Source organism: Triplophysa dalaica, chromosome 17, assembly GCF_015846415.1.
Source record: "Triplophysa dalaica isolate WHDGS20190420 chromosome 17, ASM1584641v1, whole genome shotgun sequence".
NCBI classification, from domain to species: domain Eukaryota; kingdom Metazoa; phylum Chordata; class Actinopteri; order Cypriniformes; family Nemacheilidae; genus Triplophysa; species Triplophysa dalaica.
Window position 1 is genome coordinate 6147746 of NC_079558.1, and position 17434 is coordinate 6165179.

A 17434-nucleotide genomic window follows, 5' to 3' on the forward strand; every position below is an offset into this window, starting at 1 on the left:
TTGGCTTTCGGGCGAGGCAACCAGCGCAGCTAACTTCCGGGTTAGCCTACAAAAATACGTCATATACGATCCTCTCCATTGCATATGTATTTTTATTTTAATAAACATTACTTTATTTTTATTTGTCAGTAGTTGTGTTATATGGGAATCAAACCCATGACCATCTAATGCAAGTATAATGAATGTAAGCTTGATGCAAGATGAACATGATAGCAACAAAGAAACTTTGTCTCATATTCCATACCAGTGGACAGAATTAAGTTACCTGTTTAAGGGAGTAATGTTGGGCCATGAGACTTCGAACCATGTCTGGAAGGGCGATTGGCACCTTAAGCAGTCTATCAGAGAAGGCAGCCAATAGATGATGAGAAGATTGAATCCAGTCCCGCCTGTCTGTGAGGTGGGAGAGCCGCAGCAAGTTCATAGCCGAGACTGAGTTTGCGCTGGGCTCAGCACCGTCTTGATCTGATAAAAAATTAAAATATAAATTCATGGTTTTTAATCCAAAGTTACACACAGTGCAATTTATGAATATACATGTCAACGTGCTTCCTGGGAATAAAACCCATAACCTTCAGTGCCACGCTTCACCAGGTGAGCTACGGGTAAACAACCTGCATGTTTCCCAGGTAAACAGTACAGCATTGGAAAAACGGCATCATAACACTGATTGTCCAAAAAAAACAATTCAACCTGGACCCCTTTATCAGGTCACACAGGGCTAAAAGTGGCTGGTATCGCAAGTGAAGTGGCTCCAGAGCTGTGAGCTGATTTACTTTATCTGCACTCTGTTGGTGTATGTGTGTGTGGAGGGGCTGATAGGAGTGGGTTCTCGTGCCACAACGTAATGAGTTGACTGCATCTACTGAGAGACACCGAAGCGACGACTGATGAATAACAGTAATGCTATCCCAACCAAACACATGCAGATGATATCTGCAACCGCCATTCTTGTAAGAGACAAGCACCACACAGACACACATACAAAAAAAAAGGGGCTTTCACTGCCAAGTCAGAATGATCATATTTTTGTGCACATCAATGGCAAGTATGGAGATAAATAAAACGCTAGATTTTATTTACTAGTATGGGGAGTGTCTTTAAAAAAACAGAAAAACAATCAAAGTGGTATTGATCGTACGTGAAATGTAAATCTTGATGGTATCATTTAGATTTGGTGGTATTTTGTGTACTTTTGATTTAGAGCTGGGCAAAAATGCAGTCAATTCAATATCGATTCTCCCGCAAGCACTGAACATTCGTTAACGTGAATGTTATTGCTACTACTATCCACTAGATGTCACTTTTCCTTTTACAATGAGTTCATGTTACAAAAGTAGTAGCGTGACATGAACTTTTTTTTAAAGGTGGCCAGGTAATAGCCAGTAATTTTTTATAAAAAGACTTAATTTCCCATCATTCTTTTTGGCATCAACACAAATCATCAATTACAAACTAGGGGGGAAACAATGTACAGGTATTGTCAATACCCGTGATATTAAAATGTATTATTGATAACCTGTTAGTTCTACACGTAAATAATTTAGCATCCGTTTAAAGCTTTTCCTGTAAGAAACAGTTTACCCCATCATTTACTGAACCTCAAGTTGTTCCAAATCTGATAACGTACAATGGCAGTCAAAAGTGCCCCAGAAGTGTTTGCTTTTCTACATTCTTAAAAATATCTTCTTTTGTGTTTAACAGAACAAAGAAATTTAGAACGCAATTTTTCCTACTATGTTAGTCAATGGTGGCAAGAACTGTTTGGTTACAAACATTCTTCCAAATATCGTTCTCTTTCTCCCAACTCAAGGGTGAGTAAATGATGACAGAATTTTTATTTGTGGTTGAACTGTCCCTTTAAGAGCTACATGCTTACAAACGTAAGATGTGTTGGCCAAAAAGGGAGACAACCCAAAATAAGCAAAATTAAAGATGATTTTAGGTTAACTTCTTCATTTAAGAAAAATAGATATTATGATAATATATTGTAACCGTGAATTATTTTGCCCATGATAACTGTTAAGTGAAAATCTGATATTGTGACAGCCCTATTACACCTAATGTAAATTATCGACTCTTTGTTGCATCAGCGCTAAAATACTTCATGTCTTTGTCATGAGGTAAAACAATCCTAATTATCCATTTCATCACAAACAAAATCAGACGTCACATCAAAATTTCAAATTATAAACTTGTATGGAGGCATTTTCCAGGAGACCCTAAAGGCAAAAGTACAAAATATTTTTACTATATTCAAAAACATAACTGTAACGAGGAAGGCGGGACGGGAGCCGTGGGTTGGGGCCGGTGGCGTGAGTGATAGTGGAAATCAGCTGTGCGCGCAGTGGTCCCGCATCTCCCACGGAGGAGTTCGGGAGCATAAAAGGACAAATCGACAGGACTGCCGCCGAGAAAGGACCGGTCCCGGACATGTTTAAGTATGTATTTATCTTCATGTGTCCGGCAGTCGACCGTGAGGTGGCTGCCGGCATTTTACGTCAGTGTTTTTGTTTGTTTATTTAATTAAAAACTTTATTTGAATGTTCGCCGGTTCCCGCCTCCTTCCCTAATTTTAACCGTATTACAATAACAAAAACACCCAAAATACCTCAGCCCAAACCTCATTCCTCATTTATTTTTTAAGCTAAAGCTGCTACACTGCCTGTGGTTTCTATAAAACAGCAAAACCAACTGGTTTTGGTTTCGTCTAGTTTGGGCCAGTCGTAAAACACAGAGTGGCAGATGCTTCGGGAGGCAATCCGTCTTCCGCTGACAGAGAGAGGTGAGGGGACTCGGCTCTGACACGTGATGGCACCACACAGCTCCTCGCGGAGCCAACTCTGTACGGCTGGCTCACTATATAATGGCCCAGTCACTCAGAAAAGATGAAAAATCTGCCTTGTGTCCATTTTAATTTATCAGCAGCAACAACAAAAACATAACAGTTAGCTTTCTCTGCCCTCATCCATATCTCATTGGTGTCAGTACTATTTTTACGGTAACATCAGTCAAAAGCCCACAGTGGTGTGACTGTGTGCTCACATCAGTCTGATTCAAAGGGAGAAAATATGGAACCAGAGCCATTCGGGACAGGCTCTGGTGTTCTTACTTTTCAAAAGCATCATTTTTTTTTCATAGAAGAAAAAGCATGAAAAATCACTCTCTCGTAAAACTACCTTACCGTCACACAGATGCTGATGGAACGATCTGCGGCATGAAAGAAAATAGGTGTGGGGTTTCTCAAAGGAAATATCAATTGCTTTAACAATGTAGGCTTTGATGTACTGGATCTGTCTTGTTTCGGTCAAATCTTATTCAGAAATATAAAGGGCCGGGCGGAGAAGGCGATATCACAATTTCACAGAAACAAGACGACGGCCGGAAAAGAAATGGAGAGAGAGAAAGCGGAGATAAGAGAGATGAAGGATGTTACCACAGGATGGGAGACAGTAATGAGGCTACGTGGGGACGGAACGGTCGGTTTTAGCGAGGCATGTCAGGCTGAAACAGTTATCCGAACCAGCCGAGGTTCCATAAGAGCACAGCGGTGTCGCTATGAGCGACTGTTTGATGGAGCGACAGCTGAGCTCTGTAGTGACGTGAGACTAAATGCAGACCGACAGCTAGAGACCCTCATCAACACTTTTTATGCGACTCATAATCACCCACACACTTCCAAGAGCTCTGGCCCTGACTTGTGCGTAGTCAGTCCAAATCGCTCCAATCTATCGCTGCTGGTAGTTACAAAATAAAAATGGAAAGGGCCTCTGCTCCTGATGCACATCTATCCTGACATACAGGTGTAGTTTTGATCAAGTTGAATTAAAGTTACATTAGATTAGAACTGCACCATTGAATCTACTTAACATTCAGAAACCGATGAGCGGTATTTATCAGCCGAACCTGCAGAAGCAGACGTGAGGATAAAGATATAAAATTAAATGTTGCATAGGTCGAACAGTTCAAAAAGAATGATGTTCTCTCACACTGCTGTGTAATGGCAAGCTTTAAAGAAGTGTAACTAATATTGCCGTTTAAAAGATTTTTGGTGTGGCAGTTCTTAATGGAAATTGAACAAGAACTCTAAAACTCAAAATGGTGTTCATGTCTGTTGTATAGTATATTATCAAATAATATCTAGAAACTCACACCTGTGAACTCATTACATTCGTATTCCTGTACTACTACGGCTTTGTTATTGCATCTTCGTTCCTTTGTAATAACTTAAAAATAGATTCAATGTTTCTGAAGAACACCATTGCTTGGTGGAAGAATATTTTTTATCCTCAAAAGTTTGTTTGTTGTGTGTGTCACAATGACATTGACCGCTTTATTAAAAACCCAGATTTTCAATATCATAATTAATTCTGCACCCATTTCAAGTTTCGCCTCAACAGCCACAATGCTTTAAATATCCCTCTCTCTCTCTCTCTCTCTCTATTTCTCTCTCAAAATGATAGTCGACAATAAAAAATGTAAGATGAATTTAACTGATTTGTCACTAGTCCATTACATAATGCATTATTTATTTGCTTTTACATTTGAACAGATATTGCAATAGTATCGTGATCTTGAATTGTTTTAGACATATCAACCGTGTAGTGAAAATTTGATATTGTATATGTTTCAATTCATAATATTTCCTCTTATTCTGTCTAAACTTTAGCAGTACAAGAAAGATTGTGTGTTTTAAAGTCACCTAGAAACGAAAGTAACTATCACATTTTTGATCTATATTGTGGTATATATCCAAGTGAAACTGCTTCAGAAATGAGAGAAAATGTAGGCCGGGATTTGATTTCCCACATTGAGAACGGATTGGTTCGTTTGGAAGATGGGCGTCGCTAACAAAATGGAGGCCGATTTGAATGCTAGCTTGCAGTCAATTGTGGAGGACTATTCCACACCGCCACCCTCCCATGGAGAAAGCTCTGCCCTCGTGCCTTTCCTCGTGACCGGAAGTCATTTTGAGGAGGTCAACGTATTTGATTCAAGATTGTGAGGGCAGAAGAATAAAAAATAATGAAGTGTACTGATAAGTCATTCATAAAAAACACTACAATATTCCATTAAAAATATGAATGTTTTATTTTGATTTCATGCCATAAATTTAGCAACAAAACAAACCGATTTGATACTGTCATCTAATTCTAAAACATAAAGCAGCTCATTTCAGTGCCTTACCCTGTTTAAGTGACAGCAGCAGTGTTGGATCTGAAGGATCGCTGCAGAAGTATCCACTCCCCTGAGAATCCCAGAAGAGTTGATCTTGTCTCTGCTGGAGTTCCTCTGCCCACTCCAGCCAGCGGACCTTCTGCGTGGCCTCGAACAGATCCAGCAACCCACACACCACAAAGGCATAATCATCCAGAAACCCGGCGATGGGGGAAGCACTGGAGAAAACATTACAGTTAATGTTAGTGTTGAAGGTCAACGTCCCTGTTTCTGTTGTAATGAAAAAGAAATGAATGTGATGTTTTAATAATGAGTTGACTTTTACATTTTCATTATGCATTTGGCAGATGCTTTTCCAAAGCCTCTTAGAGCAAAAGGCATTCAAGGGACACGTTTTATCAGTAGCCTGTGGTGTTGAACCCATGACCTGTCTGCTGCTAATACAACAGTCTACCAGTTTAGCCACAGGACTTATGCGATAATAGAATATTCAAAACAACATTCAAAAAGAACATACTCAATTCATATATGGCGTGGTGTAAATGTTCCACAGAAAAAAAAATGTCCCTCAGAAAATCTGATGACAGCCAATCAAAGGGCAGCCTCAGGTTAGTTGCTTGACAAAGTTTACAGACATACATAGACACTCATTTGGCCGCTTCCCCGCACATAGCTTTTATTTGCATCTGGTAGAAATGCACTGCAAAATGAACTTCTTGTTTTCCAGTACAAATAACTACAATTCTTGCTTACTCCTTTACTTAAAGAGATCAAAATGACCAAAGATATTAGTTTATACATAAATCAACTAAAAAGATCTGCCAATGGGGTGTGTAAAGTAATCTTGGTTTAAGAACTTAATAAAAACCTAAAACTTAACTCAAATGTATTTTAATTGGCAGATACTTTTACATGTTTTAAGCAAGTGGGGGTCGTGGTGCACTAGGGGACCACCAATTGACTTTTAAGGTGGCCTCCAGATGACTTATAGCCTAATACTTGATGATTTAGCCAATTTTATTACGAATGAATGTTTATCCAGTTAATGTCAAGCTCTTAAATATTTTATTGGGTAGAAATTTTGAGTTTTTGTTGGTGGGATATTGATTGAATATTGTTGAATACAATAGGGCAGCTTGGAGTCGAAAAGGTTGAAAACCGCTGTTTTAAGCATAGATTAATTTGCATTTAATCTTTTTTTTACCAGAAAACAAGACTTAATATCTTAAGTAAGACTACTGAATTATTGTTCAGAGTGTATGGAATACAGAGTTACGAATTATTGCAATTATTGACAGCGTTACAACCCTACAGCCACATTCTGGCTTCACTGATACTAAAACCAGTTTGGTGCACCTGTTTTGAGCAAAATTTACGAGACTTTGATTCAACCCGATTACGTAACGGAGTAATTTCTTGAGGTTCTCGTACACCTAAATTACCAATAACAAAGAATATGAAGGCAAAACAGTCTGTGTTTATTAAATGTGAAGTTTGCTCTCACTGTAGCTGAGCGCAAACACATTTACAACTCCTGACAGACGAATGCGCATCATTCACTGGATAAAGTTACTTTATGAACTGCATCCTATTTCAGTCTATTACAATAGTTTATGTTAGCGCGATACTCCTCTCTTCATATCATGGAGGCTTTGCATTGATTTTCTGCCAAAATGCGATACTGCAATCCATGACAGAAAATCATTGAGAAATGACAGAGTCAATTAGTCCGACACACCTCTTCCATACAGAAGAGTGCAAGATTTCAGCAAAACAGTGACATCGCCGACCAAAACCAAGATTCTATGTAATGTCTACTGCTTGACGTGCACACAAAGGCATTAAGCAGGGTCTTTGTGTTGAGAAAGTCACATTACCCAGAAAGATTGTTCGAGTCTTTGATGTTTAAAATAAATTTGATTCATCAGAGCACATCAGAGTCTCTTCGCCACTCGTTCTCAGACTCTTGAGAAGAGGTGCCACTGCAGCCACCCAAGTGTGAAGAAACAGATAGTGACAGGTCTGAAGATAGCATGCCGTCGGCTTAATGACGGACAAGACGGGTCAAATGGCTGGGAATTTAGCCTCTACGGTTCTTAGTTCACTCCTAGTTCAGACAACCGGCATTCCAAAGGATGATACATGTCAGTGAGGTGTCTGTTAGGAGAGCGCCTGGAACATCTGACCCCTTCCATGTCATTGCCTCGAGCTGTCAGATCTGGTGCGCTATTTGAATGTCATGTACAATAAGTGAGGGGAGATCTTAGATGAAAACAGCTGAGACTGGGTCCTAAAAGCTCATGCTTCTCTAATCTGGACATACAAAGGTCTATAATATCTGGAGAATGTTTTTCAGTTGCATTACCATTCATTTTAATAGCAGTTGATTAGCTTCGGAATTCTGCGATTTGAAATCTGCCTTCCTTTCTCATGGACACGTTTTTTTTATCCAGTTACATAAACCGTAAATGCCATGTGACTAATTACAGGAAATTGCATTGAGGTATGATTCTGATTGGCTGATGAGACCCAAGCTGAGACATAAAAGGAAGCAGACAGACTTCAGAAAAATCTGTGCAGTTATTTGCAATTGCATATACATGGCTACTTTATGAATGGTCGTCAATGAAGAAGGATATTTGAGGCCCCTTGTGATTATGAGATATATTAGCACAAGCTAACTGGGTCATGCTGACCAGCCAAACCTTAAACCGTTGGATGAACCAAAGAGAGGCTTTAAGATTTACCATAAAATATGACTCCTCTGTTTCAGACATTAAACTTTCCTGAATTCATGTTAAGACTAGTGAGACAAGAAGACAATTCAGTCCATCTGTCAATTTCCAACAAACTTCTCTCTCATGATTTCTCCATTCCATTTTCTCTGTTCTCCAGCTGATACTGTCTCTTCAAAATACAACAAAGCCACATCATAACTTGCACACAAAGCTGTCAGGAGACCAAAGAGCAAATCTATCTTCGCAGCATGCAAGCTTCTCATTCAAAGATATAGTGACACATCAATGCAATGCAGTATGACTTTTATAAAGCTAGAACAAGATTTGGACCATTTCTTACATTTCTAAGGTTAACAGCACGGCCACTGGATGATTCATGAATAATTCACCCTGAACTGCATTTACACCTGGCCTAGATATGAAATACAGTATTTCATCTATTACAATAAAAATTAACTTTCGAAAACTACAACACTCAGGCTACCCATCTTAGCATTATTTTCACTTCTGCAGGATTCTTCAGAGGAGCAATCCAAATGTAGAAATGTAAATTATTACTCACTAATAATAATTGCATATGTCCGGAATGATTAACTGCAATGAGATGAATGTTAACTTATAGATTTCCTCACCCATTATAGATCTCCTTGCATCAGGAATACCTTATGTGCCAACAATACTGTAATGGGTGGTACAAATGAGAAGCTACCCCAAGAATAAGGCCAGCGAATTTGTGAGTGAATCATGTAAATGTGAAAAGCTTAGTTTTGTGCATATTCTGGGTCAATCCTACATCAGCTGTATATGTTGTCTTGGTGTATTGCAAGGGCAAATAAACTTTGATCGCAATGTGTAAGAAATAAAAAGACATTTCTTTTAGTATAATAATGAGGCATTATATTAATAATATGTGATTACAGTAAGCAAGTAGAACATTAGTATTTAGAAAGTCAAATGTAAGCAAATTATTGCAATTTATCGAGCTTTGTACAAATAGTCAGATTTCCGTCTACTAAAGCCTACAAGACATTTGGGACATTCGCGAATCATGCTGGGATTTCATGAATCATCAGGTTCTGATGTCCAGGCCAGCTTGAGTGCAGTCTGTCATTCAAATAAAATGGACTCATACCAAAAAAGGTTTTTACTTCATTTTTATGCTGAAACTAATGATTGTGAAGCAAAACGAACCTTAAAATGCAATACACGAGACTTCTAGATTCAACGGTTTGAGAATCATAAAGGATTCTTACACTTGCTCTACTTCCATGTTATTTCCACCGTAACAGGAATGGAGAATCTTCTGGTCCTCGTAGTCCCACAGGTGTTTCCGGAGAAAGCAAGCTGCTTGTTCAGCTCGTTCGAGCAAAGCTTTATCTCCCAGCACGGCTCCAACACGTGCAAAGCCAGATAACATCAGTCCTTAACAACCAAAGAAATGAGAGTTGACAACAATTACAAGCTTTTCATGCTAAACTTTTTCAAAAGTTAAAAAAGCTAATTCTGTCCTTCAAAACTGTAAGGTTGTTACCTTTTTTATATTTTGGGGCCTTTTGCCTTTATTACGATAGGACAGGGGAGAGGTGACAGGAAAGTGCTGGGTAGAGACAAGGGAGCAGAATCGGCAAAGGAGCGTACGAGACGGGAATCGAACTCGAGCACTAACCACAAGGCTATTGTTTTGGCGCCAACACATTGTTACCTTTTTCACAAACACTATGAACTGTAGACTAAGTTTTGCGTCAATTAAAATAAGACTCAGAAAGGTGCGAAAGGTTCCAGTCAAGACATGCAAGCTTTGTAAAAAGACTGCATGAATCTAAGATCTAAAGCACAATGTGTTCAGAGGGCCGGGAACCACTAACAATAGTCTTGTCAGAGCTCAGTGATCCTGTACCTCCAACACGTCTCGCCGCGATGCAAGTGGGCCTATCAACTTTGATTAATGTGAAGGGATACTCTGCAGGTAGCAATATCCAGTCGGTATGAATTAAGAATATAATGGAGCGTAGCTCTGGAAGGAACAGTTTCATTAAACAATGTCCCAGGCTTTCTTTAATTAAGATATCAGCTCATTAGTCACCGTTCCATGACTGCGCTTGTCAGACGGAGCGCCAAAGGGGCCATGGAACCCTATGAATGCCATGATATCCTTTCATTAAAGATTGTGAGGGCAATGACCACAACCCAGAGGTCTTCTCTAAAGACTTTTAAGAAGCCTGGCACCACATGTAAACGTCTCATGAAAGAACTCTAATATAATAACTTTCCTATTTAGAACGAAGAGCATTTACTAAGCCTGTCGAACGCTGCTAAACGTAATCAATAAAAGCGAAAGGTGCATAGAAAGGAACGGGGTACATGGAGCCTGGGGGGCTGTGTGTATTGCAAATTTTCTTTATGCCCGTGTCTTTCATTGATTAATTGATGGCTGTTTCTATTAGGAAACAAAGCAATTAAAACTAATTACGGTGTTTACCCGCTTCGACGCTTTGAGATTTAACCAGTATTTTACCGTCTGACAGACATCTTTCCTCTATTCGGGACACAAACAATCTTACCGTTCCAGGAGGCAAGCATTTTGGTGTCTAGGTGAGGAGGAGGACGGGCCCTCCGCACCTCAGCCAGCTTGGCCCTGGCATGTGCTAAAAGATCGGACAGTCTGTCCACGCTGATGGCAAAATGAGCAGCGGTGAGCTCCACCGAGTAACGCACGATCAGCACATTTTGCCCCTGCAGCTCTCCGTGGGGGTCCTACAAAGAACACAATGAGAATCCAAATGTGAGAACAAATTGGGAAACGGTGAATATTAATGAGATCCCGAAATAAAAGTTCACTCAAAGAACTGTCATTTATGCATATGGCTTTTAAGACCTATATGAAATTCTGTCAAACACAAAAGAAGATATTTTGTGTTTGTACAATGGATGTCAATGGGGGCCAATGTTGTTTGTGTACCAACGTCCTTTAAAATATCTTCTTTTATGTTTTGTAGAAGAAAAAACTGGTCACTACATCGTAAACGTATTATTTATTCAATTTATGCATTTAAACAATATGTGTTTCATGAAACTAAAACCCATGACCTTTGCTCATCTCATGCAATGCTTTAGCGTTAGGAACATAAAAACAAACATTTTGTGAAAACTTTAAAAATGGTTTTTGCTCTTAAAAATTAAAACTTCTCAAACCTGACCGGGATCCACATTTCCTTGCTCTTTCACACCATAATGATGCATAAAGATATCTGCCTGTGTCGCGCCCCCTGTGGCGCCTTCCACGATATCAGGAAACAGCTCTCTGATCTCTCCTGCTGTCCACACACAAAACGCTCCCTCTCTTTTCTCAGCGGACTCAGCCTTGGGAAAGGAATCTGCATCCTCAGCGCTATAGAAGCCACCTGACTACAGAGGGCAGCACAAAGCTCAAAATCAAACGTGTTTTATTTATTTTTTGCAGCTTGTAGACGGTTTGCAAAGGTATGTAGCGGTTTCATGTATGGATCATTACTTTTTGGCTGGTGCAAGTTTTTTGTGCATGTTGTGGTTGAAAACAGTGCTGAGAGAAAGTTTGAATAACTGTTGCTGAAGGTTTCCAGCAATGGCTTGTACAGTTTTCACACTGGTATACTGAGACAATGGATATTATTAATAACAATAACTACTGTAACTCTTACACGCATGTACAATACAGATAAATTAGGTTAGTGATGCACCGACATGTCATCCAATAGATTATATATCAGGGCCAATATATCCTGTCAATCAAAAGAAGACAGGAAATTGCAATGAATTTGTGCTCTGTATATAGAAAATGTTAAGAACATCACAAGTTTAATGTTCAATATTAAAAGTCATTATTTGAATTAATAACATGACAAAATATCTGTACTGGTTTTGACAGATAGAACTCTGAATAAACTGGTGTATTGGTGGATCAATTTAGTATCGGTGCATGTCTAGTTAATATTCTTAATTATGCCATAAATCTTCACAAATGGTAACTGTTTTTCATTGTGTGTTATTTATTTATGACAAACCATAGATCATCATAAGATGGCCGCCGCCCTGTACTGATGTTGACCTTAAAAAGGCCTTAGACCTGGGCGATTTTTCAACTGTAAGCAATCTTGTGCTGATATGGCCAAAGGTGGATCTAACAGACGGATGTCTCACCTTATCGCTTAGGTCTCTGGAGACGTAGAGCAACACGTCACGAGCCACATCTGCAAAAAGGCATTCCCCAGACACCTGCAGAAATCAACAGCCACAATAACACTGCACCCATGCAAGAGATACACAATTACAAATCTAGAACATCATCTTAACTTTTTCATTAGCACAGATTGTGGCAAATTGCTGAATTGTCTGCAAATAAATTAGAAATAGAGAAAAAGAAAATTTTACAAAACCGGTTTGTAACTTATTAAAGTGATAGTTCACACAAAAATAAACATTCTGTCTTCATTTACTCACCCCTTGTCATTTCAAACCTGTATGACTTTTTTCTTTGGCAGAACACAAAAAAATATATTTTTAAGAATGTCATCAACTGCCTCCCATTCACTTGCATTGGGTTTGTGTCTATACCAGGGGTATTCAATTAAATTTCCAAGGGTACGGTCTTTATATTTTCTTCCAAACGGAGGTCCGGACAATATGTTTTTTGAAAATAAATAGATATTTAGTAAATTTAGCCCAGTTAGATATACTGTATAAAAGATATGATCTTTTTTCAGGCCATTTATTTTATATTTTGATATATGAATGTAAAGGCTCTGTGGCTTTAGTAGAATGCCTTATTAATCTGATAATTAATATTTGTAAATAAAAAAACTACGGACAACATGCAAACAGCAAATGTAATGTAACAATTAAAATCATAAACAGAAAACAAAGTTACTTACTAAATTAGCCTTTCCATACCTTTTCACTTTTCACTAAATCTATCTTTAAATAATTTCCAGATTAAAATTTAACAAAATCTGAACCTGCTTGTGAAAACCCTATAAAATGTCCTTCATAAAATCATCCTACAGAATATTCTGTGCAAATATAACAATATCTTCAATATTGACTGAATAATACCAAAATCTTTGGGAAATTAATGCTAGAAATTAATCTTTGATGCTTTTGTCTAATAATCAATTGGATTACGAGACTTTAGCCTGGGTTTTCACAAATGTTTACATGCTGACCTATAATGCTAATGCTAAATGTAGATAAAAAGTTATTAATAGGCGGTCCGCCTATTTAGGATGACTGGTCTATACAGTAGAAGTGAATGGGAGCCTGTGCTGTTCAGTTACCAACTTCCTTCAAAATATCTTCTTTTGGGTTCTGCGGGAGAAAGAAAGTTAGACAGGTTCGACACGACACATGGCTTGTGGTGTCGTGCAGCATCCAGTGTGGACAAAATAAAAAATTCTAATGGGTTCTAATGAGGTCTACTGTCATTTGTTGCATCGCGCCACGTGTAAATGATGACAAAATTATCATCACTTTAAACCCAAACAGCGTTATTAACTCTTAATAATGTGAAAACACTCAGTCTCACCTGGTAAGCAGTGATATAAGCCACAGCAAGCTGTCCTTGATCATACAACATCTTCTCAAAGTGAGGAACATGCCAGGAGGTATCTGTGGAGTATCGATGAAAACCCTAACAGGCAGACAGATGGAGAGAGAAAAGTAGTTCTTTTGTTCTCTTAACTCTTTCAACGCCATTGACGAGTTATCTCGTCATTTTAAAAAAACGCTTCCCCGCCAAAGACGAGCTATTCCGGCAATCAGTGTTTGTACTGTTGTACAGCAGGTGGCGCTTTTACACACCACTGGGAAAAAGTACAGAATCCCAGAACGTATATGTTTAGTGGTTTTTAATGATTGTTCGGAGTGTAATCTCGGCGGAATCTTTGACAAAAAACGTTAATTATCTCAGCAGTTTAATCAAAATGATGTATTTTTGAAGAAACCTACCCACATCTACGGAGTGATAAAAAACGAACACATGAAGATAGCAGAATACGGTTTCTTTGGTTTAAAAGCTGAGACTCTGTTCTTTCATTTGACATATTGTTTGTCCATATCTTCTTTACAGAAAATTTACTGTGAGCCATTAAAGTTGGGTGAAAATGTTAAAAAACGCTGCCGTAGGCTGGCAACTATTTTTTAAAGAGGCTGGCGGCGAATGAGTTAAGACAAGCTATTCAGCATATACAAGTAAATAAACAGATTCAAGTGTGCCCACATTTTACCTGTGCCACATGGTCATGAATGCCACCTAGTGCCATCATTCTGAGAGTGTGAAGGGCCATCTGCAACGCTTCTGCTCCCTCAGAGGTGGCACGATTTACTGCCCAGAATGACATCAGGAACATCAGGTTCACTGTTTTAAAGAAGCACACAAAGTCATTCTGTATTCTTCATGTGGATAAGTTTTTAACAGGTAATTCGGTCAGGTGGTGCATTAACAGGATGCATTATGGGCTTTGTTTGGTGTGCCAAAATTGAAACGCCAAACTATTAAAAAACAGTACGTTCTTTGAAATTTTAGTAACTAATCTTTTTTAAAATGATTTCATGTTTGTTTACCTGGTGTGGGGAACTTGGGTGCTTCTCTAAAGCCACCGTATTCTTCCTCATAGGAGCGAGCCAGCTGCCGGAAACATCTGTTGGCAACATCTGGACCGGATGGAGGAGTTTCTCCAGGGCTGGCAGAGATTGCTGTCCCCTTCCTAAGGGCTTCTACCACTCTCTCTCCACTGGACTCAAGGGTTTCTCGGTTACTCTGCCACTAAAACACAAAGAAAGAGGAAAAGATAATCGTTATCATAACTATGGTTTCGATGACATTGTTAAAACCGCTACTTTTCTCCTTTTTGCATGTGAAACATCCTCAAGAAGGCTAATATTATGTATTTATCAAATAATAGAATAATCACATAATTAAAATCCAAGAATAAAACTTGATTTTAGGCGTACTTGTTCTATAATCCGCAAAAGCATCGTTTTTAGTCCAGGTGTTCTTCCCATGTCTCTGGGTGGGAAGTATGTGCCGCCTATGAATGGTTTGAGATCTGGTGTAAGCCACACGCTCATTGGCCAACCACCGCCGCCACTGGTTGCCTGGGCAACAAGTAGGTAAAAAACATTTATGCAAAAGTCTTCATGCAGTTCCTGTTTGAAAAAAAACAATTTCACTGCTTCAAACCTGCACAAACGTCATATAAACTTTGTCAACGTCGGGCCTCTCCTCTCTGTCCACCTTCATGCACACAAAGTTCTTGCTGAGGATTTTTCCGATCTCCTCATCTTCAAACGACTCCCTCTCCATCACGTGACACCAGTGACAGGTGGAATAACCCACTAGAAACAGTAACAGAAACTGTCCCAAAGAACTCTAAATAAAACATAAATGAGTCATCCATGATCTTTTCAAGTATACCACCATGAATATGTTACCTGATAGAAAAATGGGTTTGTCTTCATTCTTTGCTTTGTCAAAGGCCTCTTGTCCCCACGGATACCTATTAAGTCACAAAATATTGAGGCAACATGCTTAATTCTAGTGAAATGTTACAAATCTGTCGACTCAACAGCTAGAAGCAAGTTCTGGGGTTGTGTTCAAAAGAAAACCCGAAGATCCCATAGCCCCTCACCAATCCACAGGGTTGTGTGCATGCTGCAGTAGATATGAGGACTTCTCCTTACTCAGGCGATTGGTGTGTTTTGGAGGCTTCGATCTGGTTGTTCTATCACCCCCTGATGCCATGCTGAAGCCAACGGCTCCAGAAGACCTACAGAAAGGCGGTGGATAATCAGGAACATCGCCTGTAAAAATGCATGCAGCCCATGTTTTACACTATTAAGACATGGTCCAGGAGCTACAATTCTGTCAACCGATTATAAACAAGCTTCACACTTAAAGGTCCAGTGTATGAAAGCTAGTGGCATCTAGTGGTGATGTTGCAAAATGCAATCAATGGCTCACTCCACCCCTCCCTTTTAAAGCGGTCCCCGGGCGGACAAAGGACTAAGATTTGATTACGTTTTCGCTTCTTTGTCGAAGGAAATAGCTTATTTACCAAATGCCCTCTATAGAGCAGTTTGTCCGTTTAGGGCTACCGTAGAAACAACATGACGAATTCCATTCAAGGGGACCCGTGGTATATGTAGATAGAAATAGCTCAATTTAAGGTAATAAAAACATAACCCTTCATTATGTAAGGTCTTTATACACCTCTGAAGACCTCTTTTGTATATTATATTGCATTTCTATCAATAGATCCTCCAAAAAGTGCACATTGCACCTTTAAATTATATTGTTATTTAGCAAAGTACCCTTTTAACCTTTACACATGCAAGCCATTGCATATTAACTTATTACATGTCCATTAAAAGCAATGCAGTACTTAAAACTTCCACATTGTGTTAACTGATACTGCCTAACAAGCATGCATGCACTTTAAATGTATGTCAGCAAACTTAAACACTTCGGCCAAACTTGAAATCTCACAGCAGGAGTGTACCTACATGTAAACAAGTTCTGTGATTTTGTAACCTAGCACTCTGCCAGTCTGTTTTGGAGATCTTAGTCTCGTTGTGACATTCAAATACGGATCCGATGTGCAAAAATGTATTCTAAGCAGACAGTTTACTAGATTTAAAGCCACAACAAAGTCTTTATGCTAGCTGCATTGCTAACAACACGTGAGTTTTATAATCGGTTGTGCAAGCGAGTGAGGTGCGTGATCAGAGTTGAATTCAGCCCAGTGTCAAAGGTCAGCACCTACCTGAAACTGTCCCAGGACAATCTGAAACTGACCCACACTGACTTGCGGACAAACTGGAGGGCCTTCGCAGGTGAAGAACTCTTATATAACGTGTAAGGCTTGTTTTTGAGCAGAGGAGATCCGGCGAAGAGCCTGGGCTGTGCGATGTGTCTAGCGGTGCTTGATGATGGAGATCGTGCGAAGCCCAATCTCAGCATCATAGACCCACACCGACACGACAGCAGTGCGGATTCACGAAGGGAAATGACAGTGGGACGACCGAAAATTCACACATCTGGCGCTAGATGTCGCTGTAATCCCGCATAATAAACAACCACGGTGGAGACGTTTAAAGTCAAAATCACGTTAAAAGTCCTGTATTACGTGAAACAAGTTCATATCCCGGCTACCGGTTCCCTCTCTCTCCCATCCTATAATTTCCTGTCCTATCCAATGTATACATACAAAAAAGCCCTGTATTACTATATATTTTAACAAAAAGGTTATTTGTTAAATCACGTGTTATAGATTATAATGATATTTCAAAGCTGTGGAAAGTCATAACATAAATATATTGTCTTATAGTATGGGCATAGTTTTCAAAATGATCTCAAAAATAATTGTTGCTACTGATTCTCAATGATAAAAATGAATCCCTTACACATTCCTAAACAATCTCATGTGACCGTTTGAAGAAGCGCCGTAACCCGGAAGTAAACGTTATCAAACCAGAAGTGTCAAGTT

At 39.2% G+C, this 17434-nt stretch overlaps 1 protein-coding gene across 5 annotated transcripts in view; it reads right to left on the bottom strand.

Annotated features, from left to right (window-relative positions):
• spata20 (spermatogenesis associated 20) overlaps window positions 1-17359 on the bottom strand; it is a 36357-nt gene extending 18998 nt beyond the window's left edge. The window contains exons 1-14 of one of the 5 annotated variants that reach the window (XM_056771934.1): window positions 16712-17359; window positions 15630-15715; window positions 15381-15445; window positions 15130-15303; window positions 14901-15044; window positions 14511-14712; window positions 14174-14304; window positions 13474-13578; window positions 12093-12167; window positions 11109-11321; window positions 10478-10670; window positions 9170-9338; window positions 5188-5396; window positions 266-465 (exon numbers count right to left, since the gene is read on the bottom strand). In XM_056771934.1, coding sequence (XP_056627912.1) covers window positions 266-465; window positions 5188-5396; window positions 9170-9338; window positions 10478-10670; window positions 11109-11321; window positions 12093-12167; window positions 13474-13578; window positions 14174-14304; window positions 14511-14712; window positions 14901-15044; window positions 15130-15303; window positions 15381-15445; window positions 15630-15715; window positions 16712-16911 — 2166 coding nt within the window. In that variant the 5' untranslated portion in view covers window positions 16912-17359. Of the gene's footprint in view, window positions 1-265; window positions 466-5187; window positions 5397-9169; window positions 9339-10477; window positions 10671-11108; window positions 11322-12092; window positions 12168-13473; window positions 13579-14173; window positions 14305-14510; window positions 14713-14900; window positions 15045-15129; window positions 15304-15380; window positions 15446-15577; window positions 15750-16711 lie in introns of those variants that run through there. The other 4 variants (XM_056771933.1, XM_056771935.1, XM_056771937.1 and 1 more) reach the window with 4 other exon arrangements.
• Window positions 17360-17434: the final 75 nt, after the last annotated feature.